This window comes from Cupressus sempervirens, unplaced genomic scaffold (assembly GCF_028749045.1).
Source record: "Cupressus sempervirens isolate cs-2001-9-10 unplaced genomic scaffold, ASM2874904v1 CseChr00c100012_05, whole genome shotgun sequence".
In the NCBI taxonomy this organism is placed as follows: domain Eukaryota; kingdom Viridiplantae; phylum Streptophyta; class Pinopsida; order Cupressales; family Cupressaceae; genus Cupressus; species Cupressus sempervirens.
In genome coordinates this window covers 26672-46643 of record NW_028322204.1, presented here as the reverse complement: position 1 = coordinate 46643, position 19972 = coordinate 26672, and the positions used below count along the sequence as shown (strand labels likewise).

The window sequence follows — 19972 nt, the reverse complement described above, 5'->3', positions numbered from 1 at the left end:
TTTATTATGTTCATGCTTAGCTTCTTCTTAATGGCACACATTTTGTTCTGTGTCTTTTCCATCTGAAAATTTATTATTTTGATACACAACACTTTACACAAGGAAAGCTTTTAAATTTATTTTTTTCAAATATATTTCTTCCTTGAAAATTTTCAAAATTATAAGATATAAAATTTTAAAATATTTTAACTATTACTGTGTTGAGTGTGACATTGAATTTAAACCATAGTTTATATAAACCATTACGAACAGTCATTTCACTTTTGAATTTTTGAAATAGCACTATCATGCTAATGGTTTATATGGGTAGCGAAATGGAAATTTTCGTTGTTTCGTTGGATTCTATTTTAGCGATAACGGAGAACAAAATGTTTTGAAGAAACATAAATGGAATGCTCAATTATTTTTAACTCCAAAGAATTAAGACAAGGTGAAGTTGTTCTTGAATGAGACAAGCTCTCCATATTCTATTGCTTGCTTTGACGAACAGAGCACTATCAAAACTTTCTTTTGGTCTTTATATTGTTGAGCGCCCAACTGACTACCCAAGAGCAATCTAGCTGAGAACAAAATCTTGGATTTTGAAGTGAACATTAACTTTCTCTTGGTCTTTAAATTGTTGAGCACCCAACTAACTACGCAAGAGCGGTCCAAAGAGAATGAATTATGCGCACATTTCGTGGCATACAAGTTGATGAGTAATATTTTTTGTTTTAAATGATGTGGTGAATTCATTTCACCATCCACCCTTATGCTTCATCTATTCTTGAGAAGGGATCTGAATATATTCTCTATGCTTCTCTCATAATTTGCTTCAACAACCTTCATGGGGGACCAACAACGACAGTGTTTTCCTCGTGAAGCATTTTTTAGTGGACTTGGGTTATGATTTTCTTTTCAACCAATTCTGATTTGCATGCTATGTTTGCAGAAGAGGACTGGTTCCTCCATTTTGTTTGCACTTTGAGCTATTGAGAATCAATATTGCATATTGGTGTAATGTCCCCATTTTTAGCAAGTTTCTACAATTGGCCAGGTCAATTCACCATCGCGACCCTCGAGAGCTGACAATGGGATTTGAGGGTCTCAGTTGTGTGGTTATAGGTTTTCCAGTAACCTATGGTGTATTTTGGCTCTGCTTGAAGGACTTGCTATTTATAGTAAGTCAATCTGTTGGTTCTGATGAGCTCAGTTGAGTAAGAGGAGTTGGAGGATGCTCTCAATTTTTATTTCGAGCTTCTAGTTTGAGCTTCAAGAATCTTGGAGGGAGTGTTTATTTCCCGTTAGGTTCATTCATCATCTTTCATCATGAGGATCACTTTGGTGTTGTCAGAGTTTGATTCTGGTACCTCTTCAGTTGTTTTCGCAAGACAGGTGAATTATTATTATTATTATTCATGTAAATACGATGAGGTTGCTATTTTTGATAGTGTTGTTGGTTGGCCACCTCGGTATCATAGCTCGTTGGAACAGGGACGAAAAGTTTTAAATCATGGGAACAAGAAACAATGGCCTTATGTGTTAGAATTTTAAGTTATGTTGGCAAAGGTCATTTTCAGAACTAAAGGCAATTGATAAATCAAATTATAATAGCACTTAATTGTATTTTAATGTTGTGTGTGGGAAGCTTCTTAAGTGAAGTTCATTTGGAAAACTGTGCCATTTGGAGATTATAAATATGAGCCCATTTGTTGAGGAAAGCATTCAATTATTTGATTATCTTATTTTGCTCTTGTTGTCTTTGTGACATTTTTGAGTTTGAAGTTTGTGCCCTTGCTGAAGTATAAGAGTTTGGGATCTATAGCTAAAGTATTGTAGATTTAATTCCGAGAATCCACAGCTGAGGTATTGTGGACTTTTGAGTTTTATTACCGTCTCCTCTTTTTGTATTAACTGTGGCCAAGGAGTATTTATACAATTAAATATTTTAATTTCTCTATTGTTGGATGAGAGTTTAGTCTGCAGATTGGAGTTTGGTAATTTTGGATATCCTAGTTTGTTTGTTTTGTATCAGAATTAGCATGTTGGATTTACAGCTTGAATGCCAAGGGTTCTTATATTTCGCGTGATTTCTATATCAGTTTTGCGCAGCATTTGTAAGGGTAGACTATGAACGCTAGATTGAAATTGGACCAAGTGGCTTTCAGTTTGACTTTGCAATTACATTCTACGGCAAAGACCAGGTTCTTAATTTGTAAAATTCAGTTTATATTAGATAGTTTGAAAGTTAACAGGCTGGCTTCAAATTCTGATTTATAATCAGCCAACAATTTGCTGTATGGTTTGTTGATGAATGAATCTAGAGGCTGGTATGAATCATTTCAAAATTGTTTATTGGTGTTTGGTATTTATTTATGCAAAACTTATAAGGCTAAAATAAAATAAATTTGTGATTAGTTTCTTGTACATCTTGATATTGTGTTTGAAAATTTAAGACATCATAGATTTAGTGGTAATTGGGCTGCCTGCCAAGTGTTTGACAAAATGTCAAACCATCAAAATGTGAAAGAAATTGATGCTTGATTTAGCTATAACCAGACAGGGTTATTACAATTGGGTTTGACAAATTGGTGCTAAAGTATAACAATTTGATCATTTTATTTTCTGCAATTTGCTACTGGTTTGGACACCTCTTTCTAGCCTTCATTTCTATTCAAAATACAGTTACTTTGAAGGTGTTTATGAGCTGCAATTTGGTGTTTTGATCTGCTATTTCATTCTACACTGAGCGGCCAGTTCTGAAAAGTATCGTGGGGTTTGTGACGAGCAGCGATTCCCTTAATAGAGCTGCATTTGGGTTTTCTACAGCAGCAACATTGCATCTGCTAGCAACGTCTATACTATTGGTTGACATACAATGGACTTTAGCATTGACACTTAATTGTTCCTACCACTATGTATCAAACACCAACAACATTTACAGGTTTTCTATTTAATAAATCAGATTGCATGTCAATTGTTTGTAAAAATGTCTATTGGCCATAGATGCATATTTAACATGTAAAAAATCATATTTATGCATTCAAATGGTTGAAAAGGACTGCATTTGTGTTTGTACTTTTCGCCTAGATTTTCTAGTAATCATTTGCAAGCATTTAACCTCATTTATAGTCATTTGAAACAAGAAAACGCAATCTAGAAATAAAAGACAGCGAGATAAAGGTTTCATGCAAAGTGTTTATAAAAAGGTAAAGCAATTTGGTGTTTCTCAAGTTAGAACCAGCAAGGGTTCTTACAAGAAAATCCATGGCTAAGGTGCTTGAGTTGGAGTAGTGCTAGATGGGTTGCCTTCCAAGAAGTCTTGGTGCCTCAACTCTGTGGGGATCACCTAGATGCAATGAGAGATAATTGTTTCTTTCATTCTCTTGATAGATGGGTTCTTGTGAACCACAACTCAAGAAACATGGGTCAATGTGTTTGACTCAAAAACTACACAGTTGAATGTTGATATTGGGAGAATATCTCCTACTTATCAAGATACAGAATTGTTAATAGTTAACTTGTACTGTCCCCTTTTTCTGGGACATTATAATTCTGTGTACCGGCTCACTTCGCCTAGGTTTCGTGGGCGAAAAGGTTCTTTATGGGATTCAGTTCAAGATTTGGCCTAGACATTTCCAATTTCAGACCCATCGGAGCAGTTTTGGCAGGTTGACCGGATGCTTACTATTTTTAGTAAGTAAAGAGAGCACAGTATTTTCAGCACCTCAGTGTTGGTTTGGAAGTGTCTCACTAAGAGCTTTCCAACGAGCTATTGCACGCACTTATCTGAGTTCATTTGGTCAATTATTTTAATGCCTAATGATTATATGGTTTACTAACTAAGTGACTTTTAAAGTTCATTTAACTTGTCACTTTATTTAAAAAGGTACTGTGTCCACTTAAGTGACTAAACAACAAAAAAGTGTTTTATCCCACATTGCTTAAGAAAGCGTGCATCACATTGGGAAAAGTGATAAAGGTACAATAGGCTCCACATGGGATGTAATGAAGAATATAATATTTTTAAAAAAATATTAATCTGGGAGCTGGAAACAATTACTGGTTATCTCTTCAAGGACGCAAACCCTTGAAGATGCTTTTGGAGGTTGGACGCAAACCTAGCCTTTTTACAGGTTTTATCTACATTTGTCAATCTGACTGTTATTTTTGTTTATGAGATTGGATTATTTGGATTGTTGCATGTTACTGTACTGTTGTTGTATAATATAGTAACATTATTTGGCAACTATTTGTATTAATTGCTGATTTAAATATGTAATTATGAATATTGGAGGAAATAAACACATTTTTCTCGGTTTTCTCGTATGCATATCTGCTGGTTATAAAGTCAATTTAAGTTTTGGAATTTATATCAAATATTGGTTTACTATTCAATTTAAAATTTGTAAGTTTTATATCAAGGGTTATAGTAAATATCTGGAAAGGGATATTACATAACTGATTCCCACCCATGCTTCACAATTGTTCTAGCTGTCCATCTACCTCAGCTATTGCTATCTACCTATTACAACTATTTTTTGCTGCCCACCTACCTTTACATTTATTTCTATCTGTCCTTTGCAACTATTCCAACAGTTAACTACATTTCTAGTTATCTGTATGTTATTCTTACTTTGACTTCTATTTGTGTCAACCCACTTGGATGTAAACCATAATTAACTCTATAAATAAATGGTTTGTCCTCATCAAAAAAAATTAAGCATAATGCATTTCTTTAGCATAAATTCACTAAAAAGTTAAAAAGCTCATATTTTTATAAACAAAGTATACACCATCAATCAACAGAAAATTCATTAAAATAATTGCATATTATCAACATAAGATCAACGTCAAATATCTATTATGCCCATGGTTATGAGACTCTGCGAATCTTAACCAAAGTACACATTTCCAAGGAAAATGGCCTCTAGACTCGGATATATTTCAGCGGAGGGATAGTTTTAATATAACAAGAGTCAGATACATTTCAGCGGCAAGTTGCATCCCTTCAGGTCCCAGTTGCATTGTCTCTGTAGGACGTTTTCACTCCTAATGTGGCTTGGAAACTGGTGATTCCCCAACAGTGACAAGACAAGGGAAATAGTTGCGTTGCCGCGCCAAGTGAACAGGCCCAAACAGATGGTCCATGGCCTCAGGGTAATAAAGAGTAGTGGGATGGATCAGTGACTCACAGCTCCAATAGTGAGTTGTCATACTGGTCGGAAATCATCTTACATGAGCAGTCAACATCCCCCAACAACGTAGGGTGTCACAGCAGTAAGAAAGGGAGTCAGCCATCTAGCAAGGCATCGTGAGTTAGAAGCATACAGGTTCTCTGTAACATCAACGGCTTCCTTGGCATACGTTTGGAAAATATGGGTTGTATATGTAAAGAAGACTAAAACACTTCATGGCACTCTCCTAAACACAGTTGCTGATGACTGGAGTTTTTGTCTGGAAAGTTGACCAGCTTGGTAGGTGGCTGATTGGAAGCATTAGTGGAATTACAGTATCATTATTCCTTCTTGCAGCTTACTACAACTTTCTCAGCAGTGCGTCTATTGTAGTAGTTCTTGCATTGTTATTGTATGTTAGCTCCTACCAGGAGTTTATTTCATGGCTTCCAAGAAGTAGAAATGCAAAAATTATAAACTGTGCAAATCTGTGTAAATGTAGATCTTGATAAGCCTCTTCATATTAGGCTAATCATAAATCTGGACAGAGTGGAACAATCACCGAAGTATGAAAATATTCCTCATTGTTTTTTAACATGCTTGAAAATGGACATCTGGCAAGAGGAGCTTACCCACTTCAAGAAAGTTATGTGGACTCACACAAACAAACCAACAATGAACATATGCTGATATGCCTTCACCAGAGAGCTCCAAACTTACTTAAATCTCACTAGGAGGAGGATACATAAATTTGGAAATTTGAAAACGGTGCAACTCTAATATAAAGGTTGGTGGCTGGTTCAACAGGGGCCCGAGCAGTAACATAAATTTTGTAAAACTCATAAAATAAGCATTCTTCCACCCTGCAAACAATAGAAAACCTGCTGCAATTTTAGGGGAACCCTAAACAATGGATGATTCTGAGGCATTCTAGTTGCAAGTATTTTGATGCGATTACTTTCAAAATATAGAGATTTTGATGCTGTGTGTTTGAGGCAATTTGAGAAGGTGATTTTGCTAGTCATACCATCATCCAAAACATGTTGAACACCTCTTGATGATCGTACCCTTCTCTCCTAGCAGTTTGTGGTTAATAATTGTGTTTTGATTTCTAATATGCTATTTGGGGCACCAATATCTTATAAATTTGCCAATTGTACAATTTTATTGGAAGAGATCATGGTAAGGGCATCAAGTGAGGGAAACAATAAAATGGTATAGAAGCCAAAGGAGAAACAAATAATAAATCATTCATGTTGGAGCAGCAAGGATAATCAAAGGAACAACTAACTCACTGGAATTCCAATTGTCAAAGAGTCTGTGCACAAAGAATTGCACATCACAGTGGGTAAGCAGAAATAAAGCATGAAGGCGGTCCTCTGATTTAACTATGGCAATCCTTGAAGTTGCAAGCCCAAAATGAACAGTTTGAGCAGCAATTTCAGGACAGTAAATGAGTAGGAAAAGAGGAGCTTGTTTCATTCATTTATTTAAAGAAGTTGGCTCAATAAATGATTGATAGATGATATGAAACAAGATTGGGTCCAACACAGGCACTTGAAAAGCTACATGGTAGAGGAAGTGGGACAAGACTTCCAACTCGATATTAAAACCTAAGTAAGGAAATTGTACAATGATTATAACAAATTTCCATCAAAACTTCAAAAAGAATTTCCTTTCATTAATTATGTGGACCTTCAACTAGAGCTGCAAAACAAGATGGTTATGATAAGAAACAAATGCTATGATTTGGCTTGAGATCTCCTTGCAAAGGATAGATTCAGGAATTTGCATAGGGAAGATATCAATCAACTGGATAGTAGTACTAAAAAAGAAGAGCAACCTTCACATGATAATATGCAAAATACTAATAATGGCACAAGTTTACCAACAAGTAATTGGGAGACAGAAGTATCTTATGGAGCTGTTTACACTAGTCCTTCTGATGAGCATGTTGATGGCCCATGTAGAAGAGTTGACCAAACCGCCAACATTGGCAACTCCCCATCTTGTTTAGACGTGGAAAACACCAACATCTTATTTGGTGACATGGAAATTAACTTGGATAAATTTTATGGTGATACTAGGCTGGAAATTATGTCAGATTTTGAGAGGAAGCAAATGGACCGCAATGTTGGCAGGATAGAGGACCTAGCACATGTTGAGTTAGAGGACATATCTGAAAAAGTTGTTCCCCTAGGTGATGAAAAATCAAAAAATTCTATGGAGAGCAGCCCACTTGTGTTCGAAGAAGGTGGTCAAAAACCATTATCGCTCCTTGACTTATTGGATATGCTTTTGGTCAAAGAGGACAAGATTGTTCAATGTTGACAAGGATGGATGATTCTTTCAAATTGGTTGAGGATCTCATGCGGAAGATTGTGATAGAAGAGAGACATGGTAGTGTATGTGGTGTCACAAGTCCTCTCTTACATATTATTTTTGAAACTTTGAAAATGATAAAATATGATTACTTGCAATTATTAATGGATAGAGATCTAGCCATAAAATTTGGAAAGGCGAAGGAGAATGAAGTAGATAAGCTATGCCTTCAATTGAGCTTAACGCATTACTCCATCCACAAAGCTGAAAATCAAACGAGTGGGGCAGTCACTCATGAAGAAGATAACCGGGGTTCAAGGGTACAAGAAATCATGCAAATCATTGAAGGAATTCATAAACTAGGTAGGTGTGAAGGCAAACAATGTGATTCAATCACGTGTTCCCCATCTAAGACTTTCTATGATGACAAATTCTATGGATCGGCAAGTTGATGAGTCTGAAAATTCTGATTTTTATGACAGCAGCTGTACATTTTCACAGGAGCACATGGTTAGTGATACAACAAGTGAAGATAATTCAGAGATTTCAATTAATGGTGATCCATCCTTTTATGAAGACTTTGACATAAGCGAGAGTACTTATGGTGGGGTAGAAGTTCAGATTTATCTTTAACATGCTCTGAGGGATTTTTCAGCTTACCCAAAGTTTTATCACCCAGCTCTTATGGGATGGCCATGGCCTACTTGTTGATTGGTGATTGTACTTGTTGGTATATTCCAGCTATCAGTGATTTGCCTGCATATGTTAGTAGTATTTTCGTTGATTCTATTCGGCCTTCAAAGGTCAGTAAGTTATTTGCAGATAAGTGGGGAGAACACACATTATCCTACGTTCCTCATGAGGTGTCTACATTTTTTATTCAGCAATATCTTGAAGACAATGTTAGCCTTCATGATGTTGGTGATTCACCAACCACTCTTCCCTTTATCCAGGATCATGTTGATTGGGTGATCAAGTATCCAGGTGTTAATAGTATCTTACATCTGGTGGATTATGTTGTGTTGTTACACAGTCACAGGATTATGATCTGTGTGTTTCAGCTTTCTAACACATCAGAGTTCCAGAGATTAGGATTACTCCATTTTCACTAGAGGGATATAGTAGTGGAGTTAGATTGGCCAGATCTATCATTGTCATTGGTACAGATATTATAGGAGCTGGTTAGTGGTATCTCAAACAATGCACGAGTTCTCACTTGGGACCCAAGGGGAGCATCCCTATGTATTGCCTTTAATCGGGGAGCTAGGAGGAGAGTTTGGTCATTATCATCTTGGGGTGGATATTGGTATATTGCCGAGCTCCCATCATCTCGTGACAATAGAGACTCACAAGGTCACTCATGGAGGGAGGCATTCATTCTGACTAAGGGTTTTGGTACACAAGGCAGCAACACATGGCAGTTGGTGTCCCTTAATGGTTGGCCTTGAGATCCTAGCATTCAGTTATTTGGCACATCGATTCCTATTGCACTGTTTCACTATTCTGGATTTGGGAAGATGCATGTCGGGTTACATCGGCTAAGGAGTAGAATCTCATTCTCAAGGCGAGTATGGGATCCTGGCATTTAGTTTCTGCAAGTATGAGCGGATTGCTCAAGGGCAAGCAATCTTTGAGAAGGGAGGCTTTGTAATGTCCCCTTTTTCTGAGACATTATAATTCTGTATACCGGCTCACTTCGCCTAAGTTTCAGGGGCAAAAAGGTTCTTTACGGGGTTCAGTTCAAGGTTTGGCCTAGACATTTCCAATTTCAGACTCATCAAAGCAGTTTTGGCAGGCTAACCGGATGCTTACTATTTTTAGTAAGTATACAGAGCACAGTATTTGCGGCACCTCAATGTTGGTTTGGAAGCGTCTTGCCGAGAGCTTTCCAACGAGCTATTGCACGCACTTGTCTGAGTTCATTTGGTCAGTTATTTTAATGCCTAATGATTATATGGTTTACTGACTAAGTGACTTTTAAAGTTCATTTAACTTGTCACTTTATTTTAAAAAGTACTAATTCACTTAAGTGACTAAAGGACAAAAAAGTGTTTTATCCCACATTGCTTAAAAAAGCGTGCATCACATTGGGAAAAGTGATAAAGGTACAATAGGCTCCACATGGGATGTAATGAAAAATATAAGATTCAAAACAAATATTAATCTGGGAGCTGGAAACAATTACTGGTTATCTCTTTGAGGGTGCAAACCCTTGAAGAAGCTTTTGGAAGTTGGACGCAAACCTAGCCTTCTTATAGGTTTTATCTGCATTTGCCTATCTGACTGTTATTTTTGTTTATAAGATTGGATTATTTGGATTGTTACATGTTATTGTATTGCTGTTGTATAATACAGTAACGTTATTTGGCAACTATTTGTATTAATTGTTGGTTTAAATATGTACTTTTGAATATTGGAGAAAATGAACACATTTTTCTGAGTTTTCTCATATGCATATCTGCTGGTTATAAAGTCAATTTAAGTTTTGGAATTTATATCAAATATTGGTTTACTGTTCAGTTTAAAATTTGTAAGTTTTATATCAAGGGTTTTAGTAAATATCCGAAAAGGGATATTACATAACTAATTCCCACCCATCCTTCACAATTGTTCCAGCTATCCATCTACCTTAGCTATTGCTATCTACCTATTACAACTATTTTTTGCTATCCACCTACCTTGATATTTATTTCTATCTGTCCTTTGCAACTATTCCAACAATTAACCGCATTTCTAGTTATCTGTACATTATTCTTACTTTGACTTCTATTTGTGTCAACCTTCTTGGATGTAAACCATAATTAACTCTATAAATACATGGTTTGTCCTCATCAAAAAAAATTAAGCATAATGCATTTCTTCAGCATAAATTCACTAAAAAGTTAAAAAGCTCATATTTTATAAACAAAGTATACACCATCAATCAACAGAAAATTCATTAAAATAATTGCATATTATCAGCATAAGATCAATGTCAAATATCTATTATGCCCATGGTTACGGGACTCTGGGAGTTCGAACCAAAGTCCACATTTCCGAGAAAAATGGCCTCTGGACTCAGACTCGGCGGACTCGGCATGGACTCGCCAAGTCCAAGGACTCTCCTGACTCACAGGGTCCCAAGCTCTAGACTCACTCTAGCAGCATGACTCAAAGTGCAAAAAATAATAAAATAAAGCGTTGAGTGAATTGTTTGTGCTTTGTATAACATCTATTTTACCTAAAAAGGTCATTCCATCCTTTGTTAAAGCTTGTGATAGAGAGAAAAGAGTTAGAGAAGAGTATTGGGGTTTTGAGAGAGAAATTAGCAAGCTGGTTGGCTCTCCCATTTCGATTGTTGATTGTTTGTGCAACTTTGTAGCTTGCACTTAAGTATTGAGAGGAGCTAAAGAAAGCATTGGAGGAGGCTTCTACAAACTTACTTGCATTTCTATTGTTTGTGCAAAAATTGAATGAACTTGTCTTTGTAGTTTGTTCACTACAACCTTTGCTATCTCCATAGACAAATCTAGGGCACCGATATATCACCAATTGTATTAGAGATTGTTGATCCACATATAGAGTGGAACACAAAGATTGTTAATCCTGTCTTCGGTGATGAAGACATGGAGTGGGTTGATTAGGTGGATTGGGAGGCAGAGGCAATAGCGATGGCAGTCAAAGAGGCTACAGTGCAGGACCCGAAGCTAGGAGTGACGGATATGAGTCTAATGATGATGATTATGTGGGTGTGGATGACAATGAGGATGCTCCTGAAGTTCAACCTCAAACACAAGGAGAGAGGATGGCTCTAGAGTCTTCCATCACTTATCTTAGGCGTATTCGTAGGAGGGCATAGGCGACTATGAGCCTTAGTCTTCTACACTCTAGCTGGGATTTTAATATATGTTTTGAACTTTTGATTCCATGGATTTCATTTATTGTAGACATTTGATAGTGACACTATATTTAACTTCATATTATGTTATTCAGTTTTTTTCTTGTAGAAATTCACTTTTATCCTTATGTGATCTATGCAAAGTTTTGTATCAGTGTTAAGTAGCTTCTATTTATCTCAATTATTGTGTATTTGATGTTAATGGACTGAATGATACATGAAAATCTCTTTAATTCCTTTAAAATCTTTGAATTTCATGGGTGTTCTAATTTTCCAAGTCCTGGATGAGTCTGGTCGCCGAGTGCAAATCCGAGCCCAATTTTGACTTTCCGAGTAAGAGGTGAGTCCGATTCCCATATCACTGATTATGACATTGCCAGGAAATCACCAGTGGCAGATGCAATGCCCATAGCATGAGGAACTCACTGCAATGATCCCAATTCAATCATGGTTTCATCTTAAATTAAGTCTCCCTTTTAGATATCATGGTTCATGGATAATTAAACATTTGGATGAATTACTTAACAATCATCTGTGATTACATCTGCTGAGTTGATTACTGGTCAGCTTACATTTGATGCATGCATAATACGAAGACTTGAAATTAATAACAATAGACTTCATTTACAAAATGCTCAAGATAAAGCTAACACATCATTCAATATGAAAAAATTGAGAGAACAATGGTATATATGATCTTTGCAACATAGACGGTTTTGTGGCAAATATAATGACTCTATTTCATTCTATAGCGATTGTTATCTTTTTTGTACCTTGTATTGAATTTTGTTCTTGTTTTCTTCAATATGTATGCTTTGAAATCTGTGATTCAGCCTCAAGGCCAAAAAAAAAAGATATTAATAGATTTTAAGCTTCTTTTTTTTCAATTTCTACCTGAATTATATAATAGATGGTCATTAACATTTTAAAATTCTTCTATGCCATGACTTCTCATAAAAAATAAGTTGGTCTCTGCTAGAAGGAAGCATCTTAAGGATCATTATTATACTTTGTTTCAGATAATTGTTTGGTTGGTGTTGTAGGAAAGTGCAGGGAGCCATCAAGAACCTGCAGACTTCAGGGATCAAACCAGGAGATGACAACCATCAAAGAAAGCTCGAGTGAGAAATTGCATAGAGAGAGAGGTAGAATGATTAAATCAAAAGTAATTGAATTGATATTAAAGATAATATATTACGTGTACAACAAAACCTTGCTTATATAGGCAACAGAAAAAATAGGTTGGTGCGACTATCTGAACAAAAACTAAAGACTACCTAGATTAGTAAATATTGATTTTCCTCAATAAGCTTAAGCAAAGAGTAAATAAGTGAAACTCCTATTTACTCCAAAACCCTCCATAAGTGCAACTTGGGAAGAAGAATTATTTGCAATAACTAACATGCAGAATGCAATGGCTCCAGGCAACTAGGCCACGGAAGGTAATATCTGTAAAAAACAGTATGTGCTGCCCATAAGTAGTACCGATGCCTCTAAAATCAGGCTACTCCACCAATCTAATACTCTGTGGACCAAACAAAAGTGGCATTTGATGCAATAACCAATAAGGAACGCAGTCAAACCAAAAAATGGAAACGTCTGCAGGCAAATTTGACAAGATTGGGCTCCAAAATTAAATTGCAGGCATCAATAAAATTATGCAGATCCCAGCTAAGATGAAATACAAGCCAATCACAAGTTTGAAATTGAAGTCTTCCTAAGGAAAATCACAAAGACCACAAACCAAACACAAATCAAAAAGGAGAACGACCAATGCATATGCAGTTTGGTGCTTTTACTAAACTATAACAGTCAACAAAATACAGAAAGAAAAAACACCTTGGGAAGAGAGCAGCCATCAGAGAATGGTAATTCAAAAAAATAATAATACCGTCCCATCCAAAACTCACTAAGGCACAGACTCATGCATGTCATTTTGGATGAAGACACAGATTGATGCCTATGTGATTAATCTCTCTAGCTACTTAATTCTCCAATATGGACTTGAATCTCCTTGGTTCAGGCTCTGATACCATTAGGAAAGTTAAGGGGAGCCATCAAGAAGCTGCTAACCTCGGGGATCAAATCAAGAGGATGGACAACTACCAGAGAATGCTTGAGCAAGAAATTGCACAGAGTGAGATAGAATGATTGATTCAATAATAATTGAATTGATATAAAAGATGATATATTACATGTACAACAAAGCCTTGCTTATATAGGCAAGAGCAAAACCAGGTAGGTGCAACTACCTGAACAGAAGCTAAAAGCAACCCAAATTATTAAATATTAATTTGGTTAAGTAAGAACAAGCAAGAGTAAATAAGTAAAATTCAATTTTTTAGAGGTCTTAATGCTTGGGAAGAGAATTATTTATCAAGTGATTGTCATTTGAAAGATCTTTTGTTTTTCTTTTTTGGGCTCAATAGCTATGTCATGTTCTTGTCAGATTCATGGCATATAAGAATTATTTTTCCTGCTACAACTTCATAAAAATGTATGGTACTTGAAGTTAGGGTAATGAATTTTTGTTGACCCATTTATGTTATTCATATCTAAAATGAAAAAAACATGTCTACTACCAGAATAACTGCAGTATTTGCAGAAGTTGAAAAAATATATGCATTACGGAAAAATCTTCCAGTATTGCACACAACCATGTTTCGGAAGGCAAGAAGTAACTCACAGCTTTCTCAATTGATGAAAAATGTAATGGCCTGTTGGAAAGAATTTTCTGCATATGAACTAAAGATGCCATTGCAGTTCCCTGAAAGTTGTTCAAAAAAAGTAAGTCCTCCCTTCCAACTATCTCCACATACAATTCCACAAAATTCATGCTCACATTATATAGAAATAAAGTGATCCATATGAGCAGTAATCACATTGTATAACTTGAAAAAATCTGGACAGGACTTCGCTCAAAGACCACATAAAATAAAACTGATGTGGAGAAAGCACACCTCAACTACATCTACAACCACCAGCCCTGCCAAACTTGAAAGAACCTGCTTCCTTGCTAGGTGAACTGCAATTGAACCGCCCATGCTGTAAAAACCAGAGACAGCCGCAATTTTGTCACAAACATGGTAGCAATCACACTTTTTATAGTGATAAGAAATACAACAAATAACAAGAAAAAACAGACAAGAAATATTAGTTTTGTACATGGCTAAAGGCAGATAAAGCACAGGGATGCATCACCAGAGCTCTGTCCCCGAGAGGACAGGGGTATGCAGTGAGCTTGTCCCCATTAAACCAAACAAATTAAGGGCGTCCCATTCCACTCTCTCTCAAAAATCCCGCCTAAAGAAGAAATATGGAATAGAAAGGATACTAGTTGTGACTGTTTATAGGCTGGAGGTGGAATTCACATCCAGTGATCTCTCATGACTCCAATTTGTTTTCTTTAGCATTGCTGCTTAGTACTGTTAAAAAAAAAACAAGAAATTCTGAATATTTGGAATTGGACATTATTAGATGGAACTCTTTTTCCACTGGTAGATGCAAGGAAATCGGGACAATCAAGTATAGAATTATTCCTTTCCTCAACAACATTCTTCTTACATATTTTCCCTTGAGAATGAATCACTTCTCACCTAAGTTGCTGGTTTAGGTCCAGGTGCAGGTTCAGAGCTCAGGAACAGCAGTTTGCTAGAAAAAAAAATTAAGCTTGGTCTCATACAGCAGTACATAATATATAAAAGTTGTCATCAGTGTAAAAAATATCCATTCTTTGCACAAGATATGTAAAATTAAAAAGAAAACAAAGTTAATAATTGAGAATTCAATATAAAATGATATTAAAAAAACCACAACAGTTTTACCTTCAAAACACAGCAATATTGGGCGATGAAATCTGCAATGACTTGTAAACTAAATACAAATCATCATATTTCTTTAAAAGTACCAATATCATCAAACGTGCAGCCCTGAGCAATTACCGACAATGCAGTTTTGGGTGAGGAATGAAAGGCAGGAACTGTTTTCTTATGCCTTTTGTGTTGTGTGGTTAGTTTTGACTAAAGTAAGCTGGTTTTAAAGGAACCATTAACCCTGTCCACAAAAAGTTACAGCAACTGAACCTTCCATACTGTAAATAACAAGGACAACTGCACTTTTGATCACAGAAATCATGGCAATCATTCCATTGACAGGGAAAAGAGAACAAAAAATATTACAAGAAAAAACAGACTAAAAATGTTAGTATTGTAAATGTGTAAAGGCAGATAAACCACAGGGATGCATCAGCTGACCTCTGTCCCCAAGAGGACACAGGTATGCAGTGAAGTTGTCCCCATTAAGCCAAACAAAATAAGTTCATCTAATTCCACACTCTCCCAAGGGTCCCGCCTAAAGAAAAAATAAGGAATAGAGAAGATATTAGTTGTGAGCGTTCATTGACTGGAGAAGGATTTTAGTTCCAGTTATCTCTCATTTATTTTCAATTTGTTTTCCTTTAACATAGCCGTGTGGAACTGTAACAAGCAAACAAGAAATCCTAAATATGTTCTTTCGAATTGAACATAATTAGATGGAATGGAATTGAGCATGATTAGATGGAACTTGTTTTCCTCTTGTAGATGGAAGAAAATCAGGAAATTAAGTACAAAATTATTCCTCTTCTCAACAACATTCTTCTTCCATATGTTTTCTTGAAAATGAACCATTTATCATGTAGGTTGCTGGTTCAGGGTTCAGCTACAACAGTTTTCCAAAAAAAATCAGCAGGGTTTCTCACATTAGTGCAAAATACATATGAATTATTAAAAGTGCAAAAAAAAACCATAGTTGGCCCAAGATATGCGAAAAATAGAAAACACAGCCAAGTGCAAAATACATATGAATTATTCGCCCAAGATATGCAAAAAATAGAAAACACAGCCAAGGATTGATAATTCAATAAAAAAACAGAAAACACGGCTAAGGATTGATAATTCAATATAAAATCATAGAAATAAACCAAAACAAATTTATGTTCAAAATTGTAATAACCACAACATGTTATAAATAGACAAACACAAATTTTCTCTAATAATCAATTGTTTGACATTTTGTCAAACACTTCGCAAGCAAGCTCTGTAATAAGCCCAGCTGTCCTCCACAACAATATGTAATTTGGATAATTCATTAGTTTGCAACTTCGGAGTGTTGATTGTGCATAACTCAAGTATTGGATTATACAAGTAAATACTAGCAGCAATTAATGCCAATTACCAAGTTCTGAATTTTTTTTTGCAAATATGAAATAATGAAAAAAGAAATGCAATGACTCCCACCACAATTAAAAATTCAGAACTGTCTTGCAATTTATCAATTTCCAACTTATGCTGCAATAATAACAAATTATAACATGTTCATAGAAGGATTCATTTTCAAGAAAACATATGGATGAAGAATGTTGTTGAGAAGAGGAATAATTTTGTACTTAATTTCCTGAATTTCTTCCATCTACAAGAGGAAAACAAGTTCCATCTAATCATGTTCAATTCCAAAGAACATATTTAGGATTTCTTGTTTGCTTGTTACAGTTCCAAGCAGCTATGTTAAAGGAAAACAAATTGGAGATAACTGAGAGATCACTGGAACTGAAATCCTTCTTACAGCTCCAACTTATATATATATATATATAAATATATATATATAAAACAAATACTCCAACATGTTCATAGAAACTCACTCTGCAACTTTTCCCGCTCTTTCCAAGTTTTGAATTTTGAACTGCCATGGCCCTAGAGGGCCCGAGCATGCTGGAGGCCCTGGTGTGCCCAGACTTGCATATGGTGCTAGATCTTCACGAAGAAGATTCTCCCGCTTTGTCAGGTATGGTGTTGGGTTTGTCCAGGACTTCTGCACCCCCTTTGTTGGTTTTGCGATGTTGACTCTGCTCGTGAGGCTGGGTCCATTACCTCCCCCCCCCAAGGGAGGGTGGAAAGATGTTCTTGTTGGTGACAAGGAGGGAAACAACAATCTTGAGGATCCCAAGGTCACCCATAGTATCACAGGACCAGAAATTTCTTTCCCTATTAGTGTTGTAGACAACGCTAATGCCTCCCTCAAACATTGTGTTGTGGGTCATTTCATTTCCTTCAGGCCATCGATTGAGATGACTAGGAAGTGGGTGGCACAGAAATGGTCCATGAAGGGAAGTGTTAGTGTCTCGGCCATGCCCAGTGGCCTCTTCTACTTCCGCTTCACGGCTGCTAGGGATCTGGCAGCTATCCTCTTAGGGACATGGTACTATGGAAAACATTGTCAGGCCCTAGCAAAATGGTACCCTAGTTTTGATGCCAGTCTGGAACTCCAAAGTCTGGCCCTGGTGTGGTTCCACTTGCCAGGATTGCCACTGGAATTCTAGGATGAGATCTTGAGATGCATTGGAGGACATTTTGTTGCAGCAGACTAGGTAACCTTGCTTAAATATAGATTGGTCTTTGCTAGATTCCGTGTGAATGTTACCATTAATAGGACTCTCCTGACCACGGTCATGTTGTCCTCTAAGTGGGGGTAAGAGGGTCCAATCGATTAAATATGAGAATGCCAGCCTGTACTACCAAAAATGTGGGTGTTTTGGCCATCTGTTGACGGCTTGCAATGCCCTGAAGGACAAACAAAAGGTGGACTCGCCTGGCATTGTTAAAGACTCTACTATGTTAGGGGAACCTTCAGCTACTCCTATGCGAGTAGTTATTGAAGGTAAGAAGAATAGCTCAGGCGGGAAGTTGCCAATGGCAAGCTTCGAGCAAGGCAAGGATGAGGCAGCTAATAAGTTGATTAAGGTATCGTTTGTGGAAGTGAAGAAAGGGACGGATATGGAGGAATACCCATTTAGGAAGGAGATAGATGATTTACTGAATTACCCCATTGTGGTAGAGGGTATTGTCGATCATGACCCGGAAGAAGGTGAAATTGGAAACCCTGGTGGTGACCGCACGGTATTGGTGGTATTGGTTGAGGACTACAAGGAGGAGGTCTCTACTAGCAAAGCTTCTATTGGGGGTCAAGTGAGCTCGATCAGAGAGTCTTTGGTGACCTTGGATTCCCTAGCTATGGTTCAGACCACAGTGTTGGTGACTCCTACCAAGAAATCCGTACCACTAATGATGGTGGGGGGGGGGGGGGGGGTGCTAACAATGGGGATCCTGATACGATGGGCCACTGGGGGATCTTTACCCCAAAAAGACTCAAATTGGTGTCTCCTGAGGAAGCGGTGGCTAAAGTCATGAGAAGCATTGTGGTGGCTAAGGGAAAGATGGCTCTCTCAACCCCATCCTCTCCCCAAACAAGTGTTTCAAGAAACCAGATGGGGGGGTCGCTACCTCAGTGGGTCGTCCTAATAGTAGAACAACTCGTACAAAGCAAGCAACAAGGGAAGTTGCCAGTGGAAGACAACTTACACTGGAGAAAATTAAGAAAGGTAAGAAACGAAATTCCTCTCATGGAATATTAGGGGGTTGAATAATGCCCAAAAACAGTATGCTCTTAGACAATGTATTGTTTTGGAAAGGATTGACTGTATCCTCATTCAAGAAACTAAGATGACTGACCAAAATTTTACTAAGTTGGTTGATAAGATATGGCCTAGGGCTGCTTTCTTCCACTCAAAAGCAGAAGGGGCTTCAAGGGGCTTAGCTACTATGTGGAATCCTAATGTTCTGAAGAGCAGTGAGATCCACAAAGAAAAGAACTACATGATTACTGAGTTCAGTACTGACAGAATAGTGTGGAATTTGGTAAACATTTATGCCTTGAATACAAGGGTTGGTAGAAGGGAAGTCTAGGAATGGGTTGGAAGAAAGGTGCAAAACTTGAAGGACAAAAGCTTGATGTGCATGGGGGACTTCAACACCCCACTTTATCCTCTGAAAAAGCTTGGAGGGATCAATAACTTCTCTGAGAGTATGCAAGATCTTTTGGATTTCATTAACACCTGTGACCTTGTGGATGTGGACCTGCAAGGTAACCCCTTTACTTGGTCCAACAACAAGAAAGGCCAGGACTTGATCCAAGTCAGGTTGGACCAACTCCTAGCTTCAAGAGACTGGCCTCACATCATCCCCTCATCCCTAGTCAATCTCTCAAGAACTGTTTCCGAGCACTCCCTGATTTTGTTCAATTGGGAGGATGTGATTGTAAGGGGGCCTAAACCTTAAGCTATGAAATCGTGTGGCACTCCCATCCTGATTTCAAGAATAAAATGGAACAATGGTGGAAGTGATGGGGCTGCTATGTTCTAGCTGACTCATAAATTGGATAATGTAAGGAGGAATGCTAAGGATTGGGCCAAAAGATCCTTTGGGGATGTGTTTAAAATAAAAATAGAGCTTGAGGAGCTCAAAAGGCTGCAATCAGCCATGGTAGCAAGAGATGTCACTGAGGCTACCAATCTTGAAGAGAACTGTAGGAAGTGGAAGGACACTATTAGCAAGGAGATCTTTTGGAAGCAAAGGTCCCGCATTTCCTAGCTGACCAAAGGTGACAGGAATACTTCCTTCTACAATAGATCTGCCTCGAATCATAAAAAAAGAAATACCAATACCTCTCTCGAAAAGGAAGGAAGGAGGATCCCGAAGGAGCAAGAAGATATGGGAAGACATGTGGTGGATTTCTTCACAAATGC

General features: G+C 37.2%; 1 protein-coding gene across 5 annotated transcripts in view; it reads right to left on the bottom strand.

The window, feature by feature from the left end:
- The window catches only part of LOC149527898 (esterase/lipase/thioesterase family protein), a gene marked incomplete at its 5' end in the record, with an annotated part of 152604 nt that overhangs the window by 106229 nt on the left and 26403 nt on the right, over nucleotides 1–19972 (bottom strand). For all 5 annotated transcript variants that reach the window (XR_016359616.1, XM_089812033.1, XM_089812034.1 and 2 more), the window contains 2 exon segments: nucleotides 14042–14122; nucleotides 14316–14400. Coding sequence is in view for 4 of the 5 variants with exons in the window: in XM_089812033.1 (XP_089668159.1) it covers nucleotides 14042–14122; nucleotides 14316–14400 (166 nt within the window).